This window comes from Pelodiscus sinensis, chromosome 4, assembly GCF_049634645.1.
Source record: "Pelodiscus sinensis isolate JC-2024 chromosome 4, ASM4963464v1, whole genome shotgun sequence".
Taxonomy (NCBI): Eukaryota; Metazoa; Chordata; order Testudines; family Trionychidae; genus Pelodiscus; species Pelodiscus sinensis.
This window is the reverse complement of record NC_134714.1, coordinates 12,745,438-12,766,557: the sequence shown is the minus strand read 5'-3', so window position 1 is coordinate 12,766,557 and position 21,120 is coordinate 12,745,438. Positions and strand designations below refer to the sequence as shown.

The window sequence follows — 21,120 nt, the reverse complement described above, 5'->3', positions numbered from 1 at the left end:
TTCAAGCGGCCAGTGTAGACAGCTGGCAAGTAGCTGCTTTTGCGGAAAAACTTGCCAGTCTAGACACAGCCTTAAAAGTTTGGCTCAGGTCATGGTCAATAATTGTAAATGTCTCTGCCATCAAGTCAGAAAGGACTTTACTTATCTTCTGTTATTTACTAATTGGAAGAAGTGTTCTCTCAAAATGGAGGAGCCTTCAGCAGGGCATTCTAAATATAGTAGTTTTACACACTTAGATTGTTCAGTAGAATAGCAGTTTTCAACCAGGAATCCAGGAGTCTCCAGGACCCTGTGGCAGAATCCCAGTGTCCTGAAACTAAATCTGAGAGCAAAGCTAGGGAGGGGGCAGGTGGACTTAGGAAGCAGTGTCCACAGGCAGGGAGGGGTAAGGAGAGAACCACAGGGGAGACCTCTGTTGGCACACAATCCCCCCTGCACAAGGCCTCCCCCCCACAAAGGGTTTGTTTACACTGGGAGAGGAAAAGTTTAGAGTAGCTAGTACATACTTCTATAGAAACACTCAAGGCTTCCTGTGTGAAAGGCCAGCTAATAGTATACATTTAAATAAAATCATTTAACGTTACCATAACATGTTCTATAAACAAATATAAAATGATACAAATTTCATATAAACACTCATATGTACACTTTGGTTACCAACTCTATGGTTTACGATATTACAATGAGCTGTACCTGCCTATGAATGCAAGCTATTTAAAAAAAAATGCACCAATACTTAGTGACCAGAGCTATGTTGCTCTTCTTTAAAGTGGAGATCAAGACATACGTGTCTCTTGTCCTGTCAGCCACATAAGGAATAGGGTTAAGTAGTTCCAGCAGTGAAAAAGAGTTTCTAAAGTTCTTGCCTCCAGCTAGCACCTCTTTTGTGCAAATTAGGTCCCCTGGATTTGGGATCTGCCATCAAATGCAGTGAGATCTTCATGTTTCTAGTTGTGCAAATGCAGCGTTAGTATTTGGTTTCCCACTTAAAGATAGGAAATAAAGCAAAACTAAACCCTACATTATACACAGCCTACAACAAAGGCACATGGAGAGGAGCAGACGAATAAACAGGGTAGCCAAGAGGTGGGTCTGCTGCTTGCACTGTTAGGTTTCTCAGAAGAACGGGGTGAGCTTGTATACTGTAGCGTTCTTCATCATCATTGGTAGCATACAGCAGCTCCCACGAAAGATTTGCCCATTGACCTCTGACAGCTTCGTCGTTGAGCTTGCCAACCTGCACTAACAATTCCTGAAGAGTAAGCACTCTCCCAGTGTAAACTCCCTTTGAAAGCAAAAACAATTAACTTTCAGTATATCGTCTAATAAGAGTTCAGAAAAATAGAAAATGGGAATAACTAACATTCTGGGTATTGTCTTTTTAAAACTGCCTCTGTCATAATTTTAGTAACTGGAGATTTTCAACACTGCAGTGCATTGAACCAAATAATGGCACATGCACTGCTCTTCTTATTTCGAGTAAGAACAAAGGGATATAGGCCTTTATACTATACTGCTGCATATAATTAGAACTGTTGACTCCTGAATGGCTGAATTCTTGAATATCTCCATGTGATAGTTAAATGCTGCTGCATCTGTTTTACAGCTGTCTAGCAATTTCCAGCAATACAAATGCCAGATTTTGTCAAGTACTCACTCATTCTTTGGATGTTAATTTCTCTGCAAAAATAATTAAAATAATACATAGTGGGGAAAAAACAATGTTGCTCATTATTATTTTTTCCCCCTTCGCTTACCATGTTAAGATCATGTCCCAAAGAGAAAAGGTACGGCTTTTCTTGTAAAACTGCTTGTTGCCACTCAAGATCTGATACTAAGCCAATGTACCAGTCACTTTCATATTCTTCCAGATAGTTAATCAGCTCTTTGAAGTTCTCTACTGGACCCAGACTTGCTTTATCAACCATGAGCTTAAATGTATATCTGAAAGATTTGCAATAGAATGCATAGAATAAGTACACACTTCAGAAAGAGGGACAAAGCAATTATCAAAAGCAATGTAGCTATGATAATCCACTGACAGGTTGTTTCAATTAGCTCAAATGCTGGCATTGATAATGGAAAATGCAAAATATGTTCTTCCAACAGTGTTGTGCTATGATTTATAATCTGCATGGTTCTTTATTTACCTGAATGCTTTCAGTGCTAGTTGGAACAGCTCTGGTTTTCCAGTTAGCCAATCCAAACCAACACACCATGGAATGCCACCAGTGTATGCTCTGAATACATGAGTAGGAGTGGGAACAGTATTGTCTAATCCAAACAAACCAAAACAACAAGACAATACACCATGGATGTACAACTCTTTCAATGCTTTGTCTTTAGTAATGTCTTCAAGTAAAGTGGAAGGCTTGTCTTTCAAATGAAAAAAATCCAGTTGACTCAAAACAAAATGGTACCAGTCTTCTGGAAACCTCTGCCTCATCTCTCTGAGTTTGGAAGTAGGTATGGGTGCAGTTCTCCACTCCTCCGGTATACTTAGTAACTCAGAGTAAGAGCAGCTAAATTCAGCTAGAGGTAAGCTTACAACTTCTTGCCTCTTCCCTTTGTCTACTGCAGGGAGTCCCAGCACAACAGCTTTGTAGAGTTTTTCTGCAGGTGCTGTCTCTTGCAGAGCACCAACTGCACTCTGCAGTTCTACCGATCCTGGAATAGATGGAAGTGTTCCTGGTGCAGTTTCTAACAGCTCGGTTTCTTTTCTTTCTCTTGTTCTGCTGGGCTCAAGATCAAAAAGATCACTATCATCTGTCCAATCCGCAACTGTACCTACACTTAAGGTATCTTCATCCTTTATGGGCCTAGGTTTTTCTACTGTACTGTTAAATGTTTTGGTCTGGGCTAATGGAAATGACCCTTCTTTGTTCTTTGTTGTTTTGTCCAGCTTCTCACACATTTTTGATTGTTTATAGCAATACTGGACAAGCATCCATATAAGCACTTTAATCAAATCATCTTTCAGTTGCTTTAAGTTCTCATGTGAATCAATGATTCCAGACAAGACGCTCCTGGCATCAGAATATAATCTCACAGGTAGAGCTGTACAAGGGGTTAAAATGTTTCCAAAATGAAGATTGAGTGTGAAAGTCTCTGCTTGATCCTGGCGTTCAAAGGCCATTTCAAAAACTTCATCCACTCTGTGAGCTTCTGCAGTGTGGCAGGAAGTTTCCTGCAATTCTAGCCCCTATAGCACAAATGGAAACAAGTCATCTTAGCATTGCTTGTTGTGACAAAGAGCAGATAATTTTTTTATACAAGAAAATAGTATTCCCAGCAATTAGACACTTCCATTTTAATAATTTTGGTACCAATGGAGTGAAGATTTTTTTATAGCACCCATTTTACTCAGACCACAATATTATATTCAATACACAAATCTGAACTTTCTTTAGAACACTGCATTTTATTAATCATGTTACCTTTGCTTCTTGAAACAATAGTAAAGAATAACATTGTCAGACACACAGAAGAACATAATTTGTTGGGCAAAAGTCAACATGGTTTCTGTAAAGGGAAATTATGTCTTACTGATCTATTAGAGTTCTTTGAAAGGGACAAACATGTGGATAAGGGGGATCGAGTAGATATAGTGTACTTAGATTTCCAGAAAACCTGTGACCAGGTCCCTCACAAAAGGCTCTTACATAAATTAAGTTGTCATGGGATAAGAAGGAAGATCATTTCAGGGGTTGAGAACTGGTTAAAAGACAGGAAACAAAAGGTAGGAATAAATGGTAAGTTTTCAGAATGGAGAGGGGTAAATAGTGGTGTTCCCCAAGGCTCAGTGCTAGGATCAGTCCTATTCAACTTATTCATAAATTATCTGGAGAAAGGGGTAAACAGTGAGGCGGCAAAGTTTGCAGACGATATTAAACTGCTCAAGATAGTTCAGACCAAAGCAGACTGAAGAACTTCAAAAAGATCTCACAAAACTAAGTGATTGGGCAACATAATGGCAAATGAATTTTAACATGGATACATGTAAAGTAATGCACAATTGAAAAAAATGACTAACCATACAAACAGTATGATGGGGGCTAATTTAGCTACAACTAATCAGGAAAGAGATCCTTGAAGTCATCACGGATAGTTTTCTGAAGATGTCCACACACTGTGCAGCGGCAGTCAAAAAAGCAAACAGGATGTTTGGAACCATTAAAAAAGGGATAGAGAATAAGATGGAGAATATCTTATTGCCCTTATATAAATCCATGGTACACCCACATGTTGAATACTGCATACAGATGTGGTCTCCTCATCTCAAAAAAGATATACTCGCATTAGAAAAGGTTCAGAGAAGGGCAACTAAAATGATTACGGGTTTGGAACGGGTCCCATATGAGGAGACATTAGAGACTAGGACTTTTCAGCTTGGAAAAGAGGAGACTAAGGGTGTGTCTAGACTACAGAGTTTTATCGACAAAAGTGGACTTTTGTCGTCAAAACTATATCTGCGTCTACACTACCGCTGAGTTCTGTCGACATAACGTTGACAGAACTCAGCAGTTTTGTCGACGCTGGTAAACCTCATTTTACGAGGCATAACGCCTTCTGTCGACAGAGTTTCTGTTGACAGAAGGTGTTATTGCATGTAAACTGTCCTTTGCGTCTACACTACCATGTCGACAAAGCAGCTTGCTTTGTCGACAGAACTGAATGTAGTGTAGACGCTCTTTGTTGACAGAAGTTTTGTCAACAGTATCTGTCGACAAAACTTCTGTTGACAAAAGCCAATAGTCTAGACGTACCCTAAGGGTGGATATGATAGAGGTCTATAAAATCACGAGTGGTGTGGAGAAAGTGAATAAGGAAAAGTTATTTACTTGTTCCCATAATATAAGCACTAGGGGCCACCAAATGAAATTAATGGGCAGCAGGTTTAAAACAAATAAAAGGAAATTCTTCTTCACATAGTCAACCTGTGGAACTCCTTGCCAGAGGAGGTTGTGAAGGCTAGGACTATAACAGGGTTTAAAAGAGAACTAGATACGTTCATGGAGATTAAGTCCATTAATGGCTATTAGCCAGTATGGGTAAGGAATGGTGTCCCTAGCCTCTGTCAGAGGGTAGAGATGGATAGCAGGAGAGAGATCGCTTGATCATTACTGATTCGGTTCACTCCCTCTGGGACACCTGGTATTGGCCACTGTCAGCAGACAGGGTACTGGGCTGGATGGACCTTTGGTCTGACCCAGTATGGATGTTCTTACAGAACAACCATATAATTGTGTTGTTTTTTTTTAAGTCTTGAGCCACAGGATGAGTGAGATACAATACTTAGTAATTCATTAGATTTTTTTTCAACTTCTATTTCAGGGGTTCCCAAACTTTTTACACGGGGACCAGTAAATCCATTCACGAGCTTTTGGAGGACTGGTAACATTCATTTGCATATTTATTAAGCAAGTAATGAATAGTCAAATAAGTTGTTTCTGATCCTCCCAAACCCCCCAGTGCCAGCTTTAGCAAAGCTTTTGATATGGTCACTTACAATATCCTGCCAGCAAGTTAAGGGAATATGGATTGGATAAATGGACTGTAAGATAGACAGAAGGCTGGCTAGACCAGGGTTTCCCGAACTTTTTACTTTAGTTGGAACCCATTTTTTTCAGTACTGTTTTATGCAGCCCAAAAATATAAACACATATTAAAAAATGAATACATTTTCACTGTTTCACCTGGCTGCATCCTCCACCCAGCTTGGGCTTGGGGAACCCGGCCCTGCACAGGCATGCTGGGAGGCGGGAGCAGGAGCAGGAGCAGTCTGGGGATAGGGTATCTGGCTAGGAAGGAGGATGCAAGGAGGGGTAGGATTGCCAGGGGTCCAGTTTGTAGCCGACAGTCCGGTGTTTGAGGCTTTTGTCCAGGAAACAAACTGAGAAGATACCGGACATATAACAGGTCTGGTATTTTCTCATTAGGTAAGTTTTATTATTATTAGGTGTATCAGTTTGTAGTTGCGAACTGCATGGCTGGTAGATATGCTCAGGCTGCGAGTGTGTCTACCAGCCAGACAGTTCGCAACTACTCGAGGGTGCATGTTGGGGGGAGGGGGGGGAGAGGGAAAACGGAATCCCCGGGGCCAGACTCACTCGTGCTTCGCTGGGACCATGTGTGGGACGGACAGTGCCCCGAGATCTGCATGTACCTGGGTCAGTCCCGCTCCCCACCATCCGATTTGCTCCCCTCCCACTGCCCCTCCAGCCAGTTGGTTCTCCCCCACATCCCCTTCCAATCTCCCCCGACCTCGCATCCCCCTGGCATCCCTGCTTCCGAAGGCCCTGATCTTCTCCGGCCAGCCCCACTGCTCCTGTCCACCCTTGCTTCTGGCAGCCGGTTCTCCCCATCTCCCATCATCCTTCCCGGCCAGCCCTGCCCCCCCAAACTCGTGTCCCCCAGCAGCCCTGCTTCCACAGGCTTCCAGATCTCCCCTGGCCAGACCTGCTGCCCCCAACAACCCCCCCAACTAGTCCTGCTCCCCCCGGCCCCCTCCCAGCCAGTCGGTTCTCCCCTGCTTCTCCTCCCTATCTCCCCCGGCCAGCATCGCTGCCCCAGTCAAGCCCTGCTTCCGGTTCTCCCTTCCTCCTCCTCCTCCTCCTGATCTCTCCTGACCAGCCTCCTACCCCCTATCCCTGTCCCTCCGTGCTTCCACCAGCCAGTTCCTCTCTCCTCCTCCCCCCCCCCCCCCCCCAGCATCTTACCAGCCAGTCCCACTGCCCACATCCAGTGCTGCTTCCAGTGGCCAGTTCTCTCCTCCTCCCGACCTCCCCCAGCCAGCCCCGCTACCCCCAACCCCACCCCTCCTTTCCAGTGTCCGGCCTCTCCCCCCCCGTGAGATCAAGTATGTCTGGCATTGTTTTTTATCTCACCTGGTAACCCTAGCTACATCTCTGCTTGGAGCCCAGAACATCCGGCTGCAGACTCTGCCCAGCCCAGCCGAGGGCTTGGGGGACCCAGCACCACACAGGCACTCCGGGAGCCCAGAACACCCCGGCAGCCACTCTGAGGCCCAGTATTTTTTTCCCACGGTCTGGTAGTGGGCCGTGGATCAGTTTGGAAAACGCTGTTCTAGGTCATAACTGGCTTATGCATTTCAGATTGTTTTAAATGTATCATTTAAGTGACTTAACAGGGCACCACAAGAGAGCCTATCAGTTACAAAACTAAATTCGTTACACCCAGAACACCTCTTGCTTTATGTAATGTAAACTGTGTTACTTGTGCTATTACAGGAAGTTACACAGAAACAAATGTTTCCAAAACACGACTAAGTAAGTTTTCAGTAAATATTCACCTTAATAGTCACACAGCAGTATGTGAAGCCTCTTTCTAGCACCAATATCCATATCAGTCTGTCCTGAAAACGGCACAAGTAGTGTGAGCCAGGTAAGACGAGACCTAAAAAAGGGAACGAAAAAGTTATTTTACTGTGGCATTCTGATGATTAAGGTTTCTTCTATACATTGAGGAAACCATTGCAAAGACACTCTTGTATGAAATAGTTTGTGGTCTGTCATGTCCTTTCAACAGCCTAGCACACTTACAGAGTAACACTGATCTTGCCAGAACCAGTTTGGGCTGGCCAAGGACAGCACAGGTATTGCTTAAGTAGATTCCTAGCTTCCTGATGTATATATCCCACAGTGACCACATCTAATACTAGCTAGGGCTTTGGGGCAACTTGCAAGTATAAGGCCAATGCCTTGTGGAATGGCGGTCAGAATTGCCAGCAGAACTAGGGCAGCTGCGGTGCTTATGGTTTCCTCTTACAATATGAAGAGCTATTGTAAACTATACTGCTTGAGCTGGAGGCTTATTCCTGACTGTTACAATCACCTGGAACTACCAGAAAATGTACACTGCTTTTTTCATGTTTTCTTCGGTATAGCGGTATAGATGGGCCTTTCTGCAGAACTGCTTCTTACGTTAAACTCCTTTGTGTCTGTTCAAGCTAAGAAATTAAGGTGTAAATCTGGATCCAAATACTGTCTAGATCAATTATCTTTTCTGTGAGGAAAAACATCTTGTTTTTAGTATAATAAAAATAAAGACGCTATACCCTTTCATAAATTTGTAAGGTCGGAAGGGACCACTATGATCCTCTAGTCTAACCTCCCACATAACACGGGCCACAGAATTTTACCAAGTGATTCTTGTTTCAAGTCCACAGCCTTTAATTGAGCTTGGGTAGATCTTTCAGAAAGATATCTTCTCTTTCAATATAAGGAATGCCAAGTGCAAAAGGATTGTGCACCACTTTGTACTGTATTGAACCATAGCACACTATTAAGAGAATGCAGCCATTTCAGAAGCCATCCATTTTTTTATCTGAATAAGCCCTGGAACACTGTACTGTAAATTTTAATCTAAGTAGTATCACATTTATTTTGATTAGATGTTGCAAATCACAATGTTCTCCAACAAAGACTACACAAAATTAGGAGATAACACAGTTAAATGCTTTATTTTACACAGTTGCTTAGTTTACCTACCTAAACTACCAGCTGCTAGTGCAGACTGCAGCGCAGTGGCCAAACTTGGAACCACCTGCTGGTAGTATATGGTATCTGAACAAACACATGCAGTTGCACCCACAGGTCCAGGCCAGCTTCGGATAGGTCTAGGAAATCCAATCAAAAATATTGGTAGAGTGAAAAGTGGCACCAAGGGAGAAGAAAGCAGTGTAGAGATAGCTATGAAGGCCAGTACAATTGGGAAGAAAACAATGTTGAGTGTAATTAAGGTGGCAGTAGATTTCCGACGTTGCTTTTTCTCTGTCCATGATGTCAAGAGAACAACTACTGCAAACTGTAGTTTTGAGATCAGCTGAAGTAATCGATCCCGAATTACACCAACCTGTAGAAATACACACAAGAATCAAATTTTTTCATAGGTATCTGGTCACATTCAACATTGCTAGTATTTTCAGGTTTACATAGCTTTATTTAGTACACTTAACATTCTTTTAACATTAACTACCAAACCAAGAGAAAATCCACATCTACAGAGTTTCAGTCTCCATATTCACAATCCCTGAGCCCTAATTCTGGAAGTGGGGAAGAAAAGTATAGCAAGCAATACCTGACTGGTCCCGAATGAGGGATTCTGCCAGAGCAGGGGAGGTCCCTTGGCACCGGCCCCTGTAGTCCACTGCCCCATCCCACTGCTGGTGCTTCTGGCTCCCCTACCACCAGACCGAGCCAGTCCTCCTACCACCGGTTGGCTAAGCTCCCAGCCCCATCTGGCTGCTGCCAGTGCTGCCAACCCTGCGACATTGGCTCGATCTCTGTCTGGGTTACTGCTGCCTGTGATTCCATCCCCATCCAGGCTGCCAGACACTGGACTCCTGTCACTGGTAGAGCTCTGGCCCCAGCGCTGGACAGACCGCTGCTGGCTCCAGTTCCACTGCTGCCACCAGCCCCAGCAGGGTTCCTAGACAGTGGGGCCCCCCGCCAACTGGCTGCTGCCCGAAAAGGCTACTTGAAGCAAGCTGCCCTGCCACCAAGCTCCTGGCCAAGGTTCTCTAGTCCAGGAACATTTGTGATGCTGGACCAGAGAGCCCCCCCTTTAGGATGGTACAACCTGTAGCTAGCTGCTTGATCAAAATTAAAATTAAAATTAGGTTTACCAGTAAGAGTCTGATTCCTGTATCAATGCTTCTGTTCCACCACACATCTGTATTAAATAGTAACATCTGCACTATTGCTACAACCACCATCTCCAACAGGGCGCACTCTGTATTTTGCCAAACCTAAAACAGAGACCAATTATTTGTTGTACCAAGAAGCTGCTGTGGCAGGGTCAATCTCTCTCCTGAGACCCCAACCACTGTTCTGACCACTGTCCCACACTTTGAGGGCTGCAGCAGGGCCCTCATCTGCAGAGTTTTTGTCCCTGGGCCTTCCTGGCCCTTAGCATAAAGGATGTTGTATGGGCTGAAGCCCTGGGCCAGTCACAGCTGACCAGAAAGCCCTTTTATTTTTCCCCCCAAAGGGTGGGGGTAAGGGAGCCCTCCAACACCCCCTGCTCAACTCCTTACCTCCCCCTGTAGCCTTTAGCAGGGCTGGTGGTTCCTTCTGCTTCTCTACTCTGAGTCTCCTTCATACTGGGTTGTTTTCCTTCTCTCCACTCTCCTCCTCTCCCTCTCCCTCAGAGGCCCCCTGGCAGCCCCAATCAGCTTCACCTGGCCCTTAATTGATTTGCATCCACCCTCTCTCAGCTGCCCCTAATTAGCCAGGATTGCTGCTGTTCCCTCTGCTCTGTCACACTGCCCATTCTCATTCTTGACCTGGAGTATTTCTTCCAAGTCACTTATTTCTTTTGGAAAAAGTTTCTTCTACAAAGGTAACAAATGAGAAAAATTTAAAATTACCATTCTAAAGCTTCTTGTGAATCCAATGCAAATGGAAACAGAATGAAGACTATGTAGGGAACTGTCTAATGAAAGAAATGCTATCATAGCAAATGGAGAAACTGCAATTAAAAGGAAAAAACACATGAGAAACGTCAATGTTTTTCTTGTCAATGTCTACCAAAGTCCATAAATTCGCTCCAGATTCTGCGATGAGCTCAATGCAGAATGGAAATCGACACCAATAAGTCAGTAATTTTTAAAAATAAAATTTCTCCTCTCCCTTAAAACAAAACAACAAATTCTTAAAATCAGGCGATATTTTCATACAAAGTGCCCATCCCTCCCTGCAAGTGTTTACACCCATGCTTAACTTGTGATTAGTCTCTCTGAAGTTAATGGTAATATTCTGATGAGTGAAACAAGTACTCCAGAATTATATCTGCACCACAGATGGAGAACCTGCGTCTCAGATCCAGATCATTGCTTCATCTTATCCTGCCTGCAGCAAGTCTCCATGCTATGGATAGGAAACCAGTGTCGTCGTCCCCCCAGAGCTGGAACCACAAGTGCTGGCTCGTCCCCCACAGCTCAATAGGCATAGGGGTGATCTGGGAAGCTTCGTGCTCTGCCCTTTTCCCTAGTGCCAGCTCCACAGCTCCCACTGGCCGGGAATGGTGGCCAAAGGGAGCCGTGAGGGCAGCATGCATTGCTCAGAGCCACCTGGCCTTTCTACCTAGGCACCGGACATGGTAGTCACTTCCAGGAGCAGCATGGAGCCAGGGCAAGCAGGGAGCCTGCCTTAGCCCCACTGGGCCACCAACTGGGAGCTGCCTGGGATAAGTGCCACTCAGCACCCAACCCTCTGCCCCAGTTCAGAACTCCCTCCTCTCATCCCACCACCCCTAGCTAGAGTCTTCCCATACCCCAGCCCACTCCCCAGTTGAGAATTCCCTCCCACACTCTGAACCTCTCATTTCTTGTCCCACACAAGAGCCTTGGAGAAGCCTCTGCAACCCCCTCAATTTAGTTTTCTTTTAGAATTATATTATGAAAGCTACAGCAAAGAGATTCAAAAGTGACAATTTATGGATTCCATATCTACATTCCTTTAAAGGAGGCTGGGTTTCAGAGAGCACTGAGCGCACTCACTCTGAAAGTTAGTTCCTCCACAAAATTCATTCACCTTAAGTCACAAGTCACTTCTGAAAATCTGGACCCATTAATTGGGCATACAAGACTAAAAAAACTTTAATGCAAACTTTAAGTCATTTAAGTCAGCTCATGCATTTTAACTCGAAATGTTATTGTCATATTTTAAATATCCCTTTAATAATCTTACATATAGCATATAACAGGTACTCCTACCTAGTGTTAGTAAAATCCTTCTGACAACACCAACTTCCATAAGCCTTCTTTGTGTCTCCATGAACACCGTCACAGTCCTGACATCCTTTGGATAAAAAGGATTTCGGAAGATTCCAAACAAGTACACTCCCTGAATCTCTCTAAGAAGCCACATAATTATAAGTAATATGATCAGAATGTAACTCACTACAGCCTGGGGACTGGCTCTGGAAAATAATGAAAAACCAGCAAAGTGATGCAGCAAGCTGGCTTCTATGAGAGCCAACGTCAAGACAGTCAAATAGAAAAAGAATTCCCTCCAACCCAAGTATATCCTCGGACCACAGGATATTGTCTTAGACTTGTTGGAAGTTAAATGGCTGATTGTAGTGTGCTTATAGGCTAAACCAATCTCACTTAGGTTAAGACTGAGTATGAACCCAAATCCAGTCATGAAGAGGACCACACCAACAGTGCTGGGAATGAAATACGTCGCTATAGCTGTTCCAGCAGAAATGAGAAACATTACTAACAACCTGTGAAGGAGAAAAAAAAAAGATTTGCTTGAAAAGAAAAAAGGTTAAAGTATATTGATATATTTGATTATTATGTAAATAACATTTACCTTATATTACTTGACATGGGTGAACCTCCTAGGCCAAACTCCAACACTTGTTCCATTCCCCATAGAAAAAGTGCATCAAGTGGGGGCAGAATCCCCAATGCCCACAAAAGTGGCAAAAACAGAAATAAGATGTGCAAAATCTGGTTTGTCTGTTCTAAAACTGGTATGTTAACTGCAAACCTGGATGAAAAAAAGATGATTTGACTCTTATGAAAGAAAGATACCGTTAAGTTCAGAAGTATACAAGTTATATATCTCATATTCAAATGTCAGAATAGTCAGACTTTTTGAAAAATGACATCATAAAAATAAATATATTTCAATTAATTCCTGAACATTGTCAGACTGACAACATCTAGAAGTGCAAAGTTTGAATCCAGATCTAAATTATTTTGACTACATATGGTATAAATTATGTTAAGACAAATAAAATCTGTAAAAATATACTGCTTGTTAACTGATCCTTAAAAAGACAGTAAAGGCAAACAATTACAGTACTTCCAATAATAATGATTTTAAAAGACTGAGCGTGACTACTTTAGCTCTGCTAAATCTGTAACTTCAGTCTCACCTAACTTTTCTCAAAAGATATCCAGTTCTTAATTTTCTATAAAAGCAAAATAAAACATTATGTTCTATTGTATAATTTTCTAGGGTTCTTCTGGATTTTTCCAATTGATTGACATTTCCAATACATATCCTTCAGGAAAATTGTTTCATAGCATCTACCAAGAAACAGTGTACATAAACCCACATTACAGTTATATAAACATTGTAGTTACCTGTGTACAAGATCCACTGCAATAAAGACAAAAATATAGAAAGGTCTGATCAGAGCAGTAATTTCATAAGTATCCAGTGCTTGAAAAGTAGCTGTCTCTGTAGCTGTGTTTATGATTAAAGAATATTCTCCTATACATATAGTCACCCATCCAAACACAAAGATCACAACAGTTCCTCCAATGCTATTATACAGCAAGGTTATTCTGTTTGGCAGCAAATACCAAGTTCCTAAACCACACATTATCCCAGCAAGAAAAGAATGAAATACAGTATTGATTATAAATTTCTTGCCTGGAATAATAAATTTAACTGTCTCTGAACCCACACAGCTGGAAAATTCATACTCATCTTCATCCGTTAGGGTATTCTGAATTTGCATTCTTTCTACTGTCACTGTTTTCTGTCTTGCATACAGATTTGTCATCTGGAGAATAAGTGCTGTAACAAGCATTAGTCCTCCTGAAAGTGTAGCGGTGTAATAGTCTTTCATAATGTCTAACTGATACAAAAGAGTTCCTACTCCTCCCAAAACCCATGGTGTCAGGAAAAGAATGATCTGATTCACATATACGTAAGGAGGTGCACAATAGCCTAATTTAAATCGAGGACCTCCCAAAACAGTCTGTGGAAAGCGCTTCAAGAAGAACTCCTGTTTGTAATAATTCAGAAGAGGAACATCTGGACCCATTCTTATTACTCAGGAATCTTGGCTGAATCCCATCTTTCCTGTAATATAGCAACAGCAGATAAAGAAAAATAAGGTAATGTTACTAAATGACACATTCGAAACTTCACAAGCAGGCAATAACGATAATTGTTTTGTCCTGTTTTCATTTGTAAAATCATAGTGGAATTTTTTCATTAATATTTTCAGTAGATATCTTCTATCCTATTTGCAGATACAATGAATTTTAAGAACACAAGTAAATTGTTAAAATGGGAAAAAACTTTACAACATATTTTAAAAAACAGAATATACTGAACAATGCAGAATATATTAAATTAGTCCCATAATTCTTCACATAAGACCCCTACTCTTTGGAGTTCTTTTCACTTATGCCGATGTCTAGGAACCCCAGTCATTGACCAGGGCCCAGTTGTACAAGACAATTCACACAGAAAAGATGGCCTTGCCAGAAGAGCTTACAATCAAAGACAAGAGATAGATAGGGAAGTACAAGTAATCAATGAAACAATATGGATCAAGTAAAGTAATGGCTTCAGCACAACATTAGCTTAACTGTTGTCAATGTTTTCATAGGGTTCATGGCAAATAAAGATTTTTTTAAGGAGCAAAGTGAGGTAGTTTTGTGGATGTTCATGAGGAACTCCGCCCAACATGGAGGGATAGCATGAGAGAAAGAACAAAGGTGCGTGTTTGAAAATTTAATAATTAGATGATGAATGCAAATGAATGACATTCCCCCTTTCCTATCTGCTGGAGAAAAAAACCTGAAGACCTAATTGTAACAGGCACCACAAATATTCAGGCATATGGGAATGAGCAACAGCAACAAACCATTTACAGGGTTATTACTTCGATATGGATTTTTATGAGCTAACTGAATATAGACAGGCATCGAAAAGGAATTATTGCTCCAAAGATAAGGAAACTTTTTTAAAAGAGAGTATCTTTGAACTCTACAAACACAATAGAGCAAAACATACATTTATCTTGTTTATCATAGAGGCATAGGAATGGAAAGGACCTCAAAAGATCACCAAGTTAGTTCCATACATTCATGGCAGAACTAAAATAAGACCATCCCTAACAGGTATTCTAACCTGCTCTTAAAAATCTCCAAAGATGGAAATTCCATAACCTCACTTAAGGAAGGAACTAGAGGTAATAGACAGGTGTACTAAGTTTGAGTGCCTAGATAAAGAACTAGACTCTTAAAAAAAATTGTGTAGCAACTCCCTATTTTTGTTTTTTAGTAAGGTACCTGTGGGTTAGCTAGCAGATTTAATGCAGGAAATGTTTTAATACTAGCTGCCTTCTATCTGACAAGTAAACCCTACCCCATTTTTAATACCAATTCAAATGAAGGAGAAAATGTGCTAACATCACTGATATGTATTCTCTCACTACTACAGATTGAACCTCTCTAGTCTAGCAGCATCCATGGTCTGGCATGATGTTAGTAAGCTGGATGTCCACTTATCATGGGTATGGCCAAGTTTCCTGCAGTCTCATAAAGTTTGTGTACAGCCACAAGTCCTGGCTCTCAGTATTCTGTGCTGTTATTTAGCTCTAATTTACCCCATACATGTCTTCTAAGAGCACAGTAAGCAGTGGAAGTATTGGTAATGCTGCTAAACAATATTGACTTGCAGTAGTTCGGCACCGGTCAGGTCCCGAAGGTGCCAGACTAGAAAGGTTCATCTTGTATATGTAACACTTATAAGTGCTTTAGTGCACAATGAGCAGTTTACAGTCACCAAGGGAACAGTCACATAGTCTACAAGTATGCTCTGGACAGAAATGGACGCTGCCCAGATAATGTAAATTTATAATGGGCATTTTCTTTAAAAAATATTAACCACCTCAACATTGTATTACTCAGTAACAAAATGTAAAGTCAGGATTTAATGTTGACTTGTTGCCCTCATGAAACAGAATACTCTAAACAAAACATTTCTTTTCTTCTGTTGTAACTTTGTATGTTGTTGTGTTACTGGCATTCTCAGCACTCACTCATATCTGAAGCAACTAAAATGTAATGTGGAAATATTGCCAATCACATGGATATTGAATAGGACATTACAATCCGCTCTACAGTTTGTAAATGCAATATGGACACACCCTTGTAAAGTATTTTAAAAGTATGTCCTAAAAAAAGTAGATTCTAAGCTTGCTCAGACATCATAGGAACTTTATAAATAAAATTAAATAGCATGTTTTAAAGTGGTGTGTGCACAACTGCCAAGTTTAAAAGTCTGATTTGTGAAAAATTGTGAGAGCAGGTAAAGGAGAAAAAATTAGTTTTAAAAAGAAACAAAGGCAGTTTTACTTTTTTTTCCCTCCCCCCCCCCCAATAAAATTTCCCTGGAAGCTGTGATTTTACTGTTTTCACACAGAGGCTTTTTCTCCAAGTTTAATCTGCATTCTTGTTTCTAAGTATATTTGTTAACCAAAAACAAAATATTAACGAATAAAACACATGTAACAATGTTTTATTTATTTAAATATTTACTCTACAAGTTCTGCATAAAATAAACATACTTGTATAAAATTTAAAATCTATGTGCCTAAACAACACAGTCATCCTATCCTTGAAAAACAACAGAAACATTGTAAGGCACTATTCAAAAGCAATAAACATATTTGTAAGAGAAATCGGAGACTTAAGACCAACAATATTGAAAACAGTGTAATCTGAAATACTTCTATCTGACCTCTGATAAATGATATGAGGGTGCCAGATCTTTAAACAGATAATTACCACCGCACTAGTCCCAGCAAAAGTAACTGTTTGCAGGATCTGCCCTTAGTTTGCATTTCTAAAGTATGTGGGCAGTTCTAGGCTGACCACATTGCCAGGTTACCTAGCTGGGCTGGGTGACAACAATCACATCAACATTAAGCTACCTTTCTTCTCTTTCCAAACCCTTCATGGTTCAACTCCAATCTCCCTATTCTCGCTCACTCTCACTACTGCCAGCTTGGGGGTGGTGTGACAAATCAACCCCTACCAGCTTGGGGGTGGTGTGAGGCCAGCAGTCACGACAAATCAGCCCTGTGTTCCTGGGATCTTGGCCGCTGGGACCACAGGCCTACTGGCAAATTGCACCGGACTACAGGACCCTCCAAAGCACAGAGTCTAGAGCAGTTGCTTTGATTCACCATACCCTTGGGACAGCTCTGTCTCCATCACCTATTTGTCAAACAAGCAACTCCCATGCTTTCTCCTAGGCTGTCCCACACCTGGAAGAAGCATGCCACAAAATATTTCCAAATCTACCTCATTCGTTTCTGCTATGATGCCTACAGAAGCATTGATAATAGGCATGGTGTTGGGATACTAATACCACTGCCTATCATGTTGATCAATACTATCCCATTGTTTCCTTGTACTCCTCTAGTCTGTATCCATTTGCTATATCTTATAACAGTTGCTGTAAGGTCTTTGGGATTTGCGGCTTTTTGTTTATTTGTGCTAACGCAATGGGCTCCTAGGTACTACTACAATACAAACAACAACTGGACATAACCAGTGGAGTTCTACACTTGTATTTCTCAGTTGCTTATATCATCCCCATTACCCAATAGTATTGGAACATAATTAAATCTTTTAAAGCTTTTAATCTTCATAATCACTCTCTGAGGTAGAGGTGTGTTATTCTTATTTCGCAGATAGGGAACAGAGGCACAAAGAGACTTGACCAATGTGACTCATGAAGCCACTGGAAGAGTCACGACCTGAATCCTGACCTCCTCACTAGTCCCAAGCTAGTGCCCTAATTATGTATGGGGCCATCCTTATTCTATAGGGCTTAGATTGTGACATGCAGCTTTAAGTTTCTGATAAAGGCTGAAAGATTGAAGTGGATGAATGTCTACTTCTAATATAGGAAAAACTTAAAAAACAATGACTAGTCTAGCAGCGCTTTAAAGACTAATGAAACGTGTAGATGGTATCATGAGCTTTCATGGGCACAAGCCACTTCTTCAGATGAGTGGAGTATTAAAAACCCCTCTGATAGTTCTAATGTTACAGCAAAACCTCAGATATGTTTTAACTTTCATTTTTTAAATTATGTCATAAGGATTTCAAAAACATGAGGTTATATAAAAGTTAAAATTATAAATAATTAACTGTTTTGTGTGGGCCAAGCCACAATAGTTAAATGAGACTAACAGCAAATAAGATCAACTAGCCATAAACAAATAGAATAAATAATTAGCACAACCTTACCCCAAGCAGAGTTTTAATCCAGTGAGACTTCATGAAGTCCACTAAGGACTTAATTATGTCTATCAAATTTTCATAGGTGTTCAGATACCATGATGAGGGGTGGCAATGTAAAACTCTAAAATCAGAAATAGATGTTGTGCTTGGATTAGCAACTGTTTAGCTTCGTATCTCTATACAGGCAGTCCCCGGGTTACATGGATCCGACTTACATCGGATCCCTTCTTACAAACAGGGTGAGGCAACCCCACACTAGCTGCTTCCCCCCAGCAGACCAGGGAGACGCGAAGCTAGAGCCGCCCCCAGCAGACCAGGGAGATGCGGAGCGGCTTTTCTCAGCAGACACCTCAGCTTGAGAATAAAGGACTGAGGGAAGTGAGGTGTGGGAGAATAAAACTGAGCTCTGGAGAAATGTTTGGCTAGAGTTTCCCCTACAATATGTACCAGTTCCGACTTACATACCAATTCAACTTACATACCAATTCAACTTAAGAACAAACCTACAGTTGGGGACTGCCTGTATACACAAACCTCTTGGCAGACATAGGGTACATCTATACTATGAAGCTTTTAGCAATAAGGCTTTGTCAACCCTGCCCTGTCACTAAAAGCTGGTGCATGTGAACACTGTCAGCACTTTCGCAGACAAAGTACTTCTGCCCCCAGTGGGTGGCTTTCACTAAAGCAGGGTTCATAGTTGCACTTGCACAGTCAAATCTTTGTCACTTATGGGGGAGGAGGGGAGCGTTAAGCCCCTGTGAACAACAGAAGTTTTGCTGTTCAAGTATAAGTGTAGACATAGCCCTAGTTACCTGCAAGTTGCACAGCCTTGGTACTGCAAACTAGAGAAACAATGATAGAAATGTAGCCGCGTGGTGTCGCTGAAGCAAAAAACAGGACTATGTAGCACCATCTTGTTAGTCTGTTAAGTGCTACATAGTCCTGTTTTTTACTCCCAGGCGCATTCTTACCCCCCCTTTCCGCTCCCGGGGCAGCAGCTGCAAAGCCCTTTGGCCAAATACCATCCCCTTCGGCCAACGCTCTGTATTCGTCCAGCGCCTAGGGCACCACTGCCTGCAGCGGCCGCCCGCGGGGCACAGCCCCTACCAAGCCCACACACACCCTGGCTCTTTTAGGCTCTGGAACCAGCCCCGTGGCTCGGCCGCGGTGGAGATCCAGGCCAGCAGCTACCCCAAGTGGCGGCGGGCGGGAGACGGGGCAGCCCGGCCAGCGCCCCCTGAGGAAGCCGTGTACCTGCAGGCAGCTCGGGCCGCCGGGCGGGGCAGCCCCAGGCGCAGCGGCGGCGATGGAGGCTCCCCGCTCCGGCCCGTTAGCTGAGGCAGGGAACCAGGCCGCCGGCAGGTGCGGCGAAGAGGCGGCTGAGGCTGGGCGGCTGCTCTCGCTCTCTCCGCGGCAACCCCCAGGCGCCGGGCCCCGCGCGCGGACGGAACGGAAACGAGGCTGCGTCTTCCCCTCCGGCCGCCGCCATTTTCCCGCCTCAGGGCCCGAGACCTGCCCGCCCGGGCCGCGTGGCCGGCGGTTAGTCGCGGGCGGTTGCGAGGGGCACGCTGAGGGGGCCTTAGCGCCGCGCGTGCTGTTTCTGTAGGGCCGCGAGGAAGGTTCGGTGGGGGAGGGGACGTGGCCTGCGGCCCTGCCCGCTCCTCGCCGTGTGGACTGGCCCGGCTTCCCTGAGGCTCGCTGCAAGACCCACCGCTAGCACCGTGGGGCCCCGCTTGTGCGACAGGGACACGCGCGAGGCGGCAGCCAGGGGCGCTCACGCTGCGTGGAGCCGACGCTAATCGCCGCAGCAACCCGGGAGGGACCGGAACCGGAGTCTGCCAGGGCCCTGGCGGCTAAGGTTAACCCGCCCCGCGGGGCCACTGGCTGCGGAGGGGGGCGCCGCTCTGGGCTAGGAGCGGGGCCGGCTTATCCAGTGGGCACGGTGCCGGGGGCCCACGGAAATGGTTTAATTTCTTTTAAAATCAGAAGGAAAAAAAAAACCCTTTTAGGTTCGAAGAAAATGTTTTAGTTTTTTTCTCACATCAGAAAAAAAAAGGAAACTTTTAGGGCCCACGAAAATCTATTACTTTTTGCCTAAAACAGGAAAAAAAAAGTGGAAGTATTTAAAGTTATATCAAAAATAATTTTTTATATTTTTTTTAATGGAGGAAAGGGCCCACGAAAGTCAAAATGCAGCCTTGGCTAGGCGTGGACAGGGTGACTGCCGTACCCAGGCTGGAACACATGCCCCATCCCCACTTTAATCAATTACCATTTAAGTCATATGTTTAATTGGTTAACCAGTTAAACAGGATTTACACCTCCTACTCCACATTGGGAGGGGGGAGGCTGCTCCGCTTGGTCACCAGTTAACCGTTTATTGGTAACCATCACCCAGTATGGGTGATGCTTACAGGTGAACATGTTACAGCCTTACTTGGATTTTGGGTAAGTTATGCTCAGGTCTATTCGATGGGTCAAGCCTTAAAAGTAGGCTGGAGTAGACCTGTATTAAGTACTATACAAAGCACAAACAAAAGGGCTATGACTACACTGGCGGGTTCTTGCACAAGAATCCACAGAGCGTCCACACTGCCCCCCCCCCCTTGCGGAAGACTTACAGTACGGCGTGGTAAGAGAGGGCTTCTTGCGCAAGAGCTATGCTCTTTTTTAACAGGTGTAAGGCCTCTTGTGCAGAGGCTCTTGCGCAAGAGGGTAGTGTGGACACTCGACAGGGGTTTCTTGTGCAAGAAAGCCCTATGGCTAAAATGGCCATCGGAGCTTTCTTGCACAAGAGAATGTCCACACTGCCATGGGCTCTCTTGCACAAAAGGCAAGGCTCTCTTGCTTGCAAATGGCAGTGTGTACTTCTTCTTGCGAAAGAACCCTTGCGCAAGATGTTCTTGCACAAGAAGCCGCCAGTGTAGATATAGCCAAAGTGTTCACTGCTGCAAAGTGCATACAGTTAGATAATACAATGAATGGATTCAAACAGGTTGAGTTGCCATAAGGTGACAATGAGACACCATACTGATCCACACATTCCTGCTGTCTCCTCACCTCATTCAGTGATTTATATT

The 21,120-nt window shown here is 43.2% G+C and overlaps 1 protein-coding gene and 1 long non-coding RNA gene across 3 annotated transcripts in view; one reads left to right on the top strand and one right to left on the bottom strand.

The window, feature by feature from the left end:
* Positions 1 to 555: 555 nt before the first annotated feature.
* Positions 556 to 19,870, bottom strand: PCNX4 (pecanex 4). Of its 2 annotated transcripts, none has more exons than XM_075926343.1 (12): positions 19,752 to 19,870; positions 18,044 to 18,158; positions 13,124 to 13,850; positions 12,342 to 12,521; positions 11,738 to 12,252; positions 10,391 to 10,491; positions 9,647 to 9,769; positions 8,511 to 8,874; positions 7,313 to 7,416; positions 2,151 to 3,202; positions 1,758 to 1,944; positions 556 to 1,285 (listed from the first exon to the last, which is right to left on the bottom strand). In XM_075926343.1, the coding sequence occupies exons 3-12, from the start codon at positions 13,810 to 13,812 to the stop codon at positions 1,034 to 1,036; spliced, it is 3,567 nt and encodes a 1,188-aa protein (XP_075782458.1). In that variant the 5' UTR covers positions 13,813 to 13,850; positions 18,044 to 18,158; positions 19,752 to 19,870; the 3' UTR covers positions 556 to 1,033. The 2 variants fall into 2 exon arrangements, with proteins under 2 accessions (XP_075782458.1, XP_075782457.1); XM_075926342.1 differs by having other exon boundaries at positions 19,295 to 19,783.
* The window catches only part of LOC142829061 (uncharacterized), an 84,101-nt gene continuing 82,782 nt past the window's right edge, over positions 19,802 to 21,120 (top strand). Inside the window, exon 1 of the long non-coding RNA XR_012903267.1 lies at positions 19,802 to 19,898. This is a non-coding gene — a long non-coding RNA (uncharacterized LOC142829061). The remainder of the gene's footprint in view (positions 19,899 to 21,120) is intronic.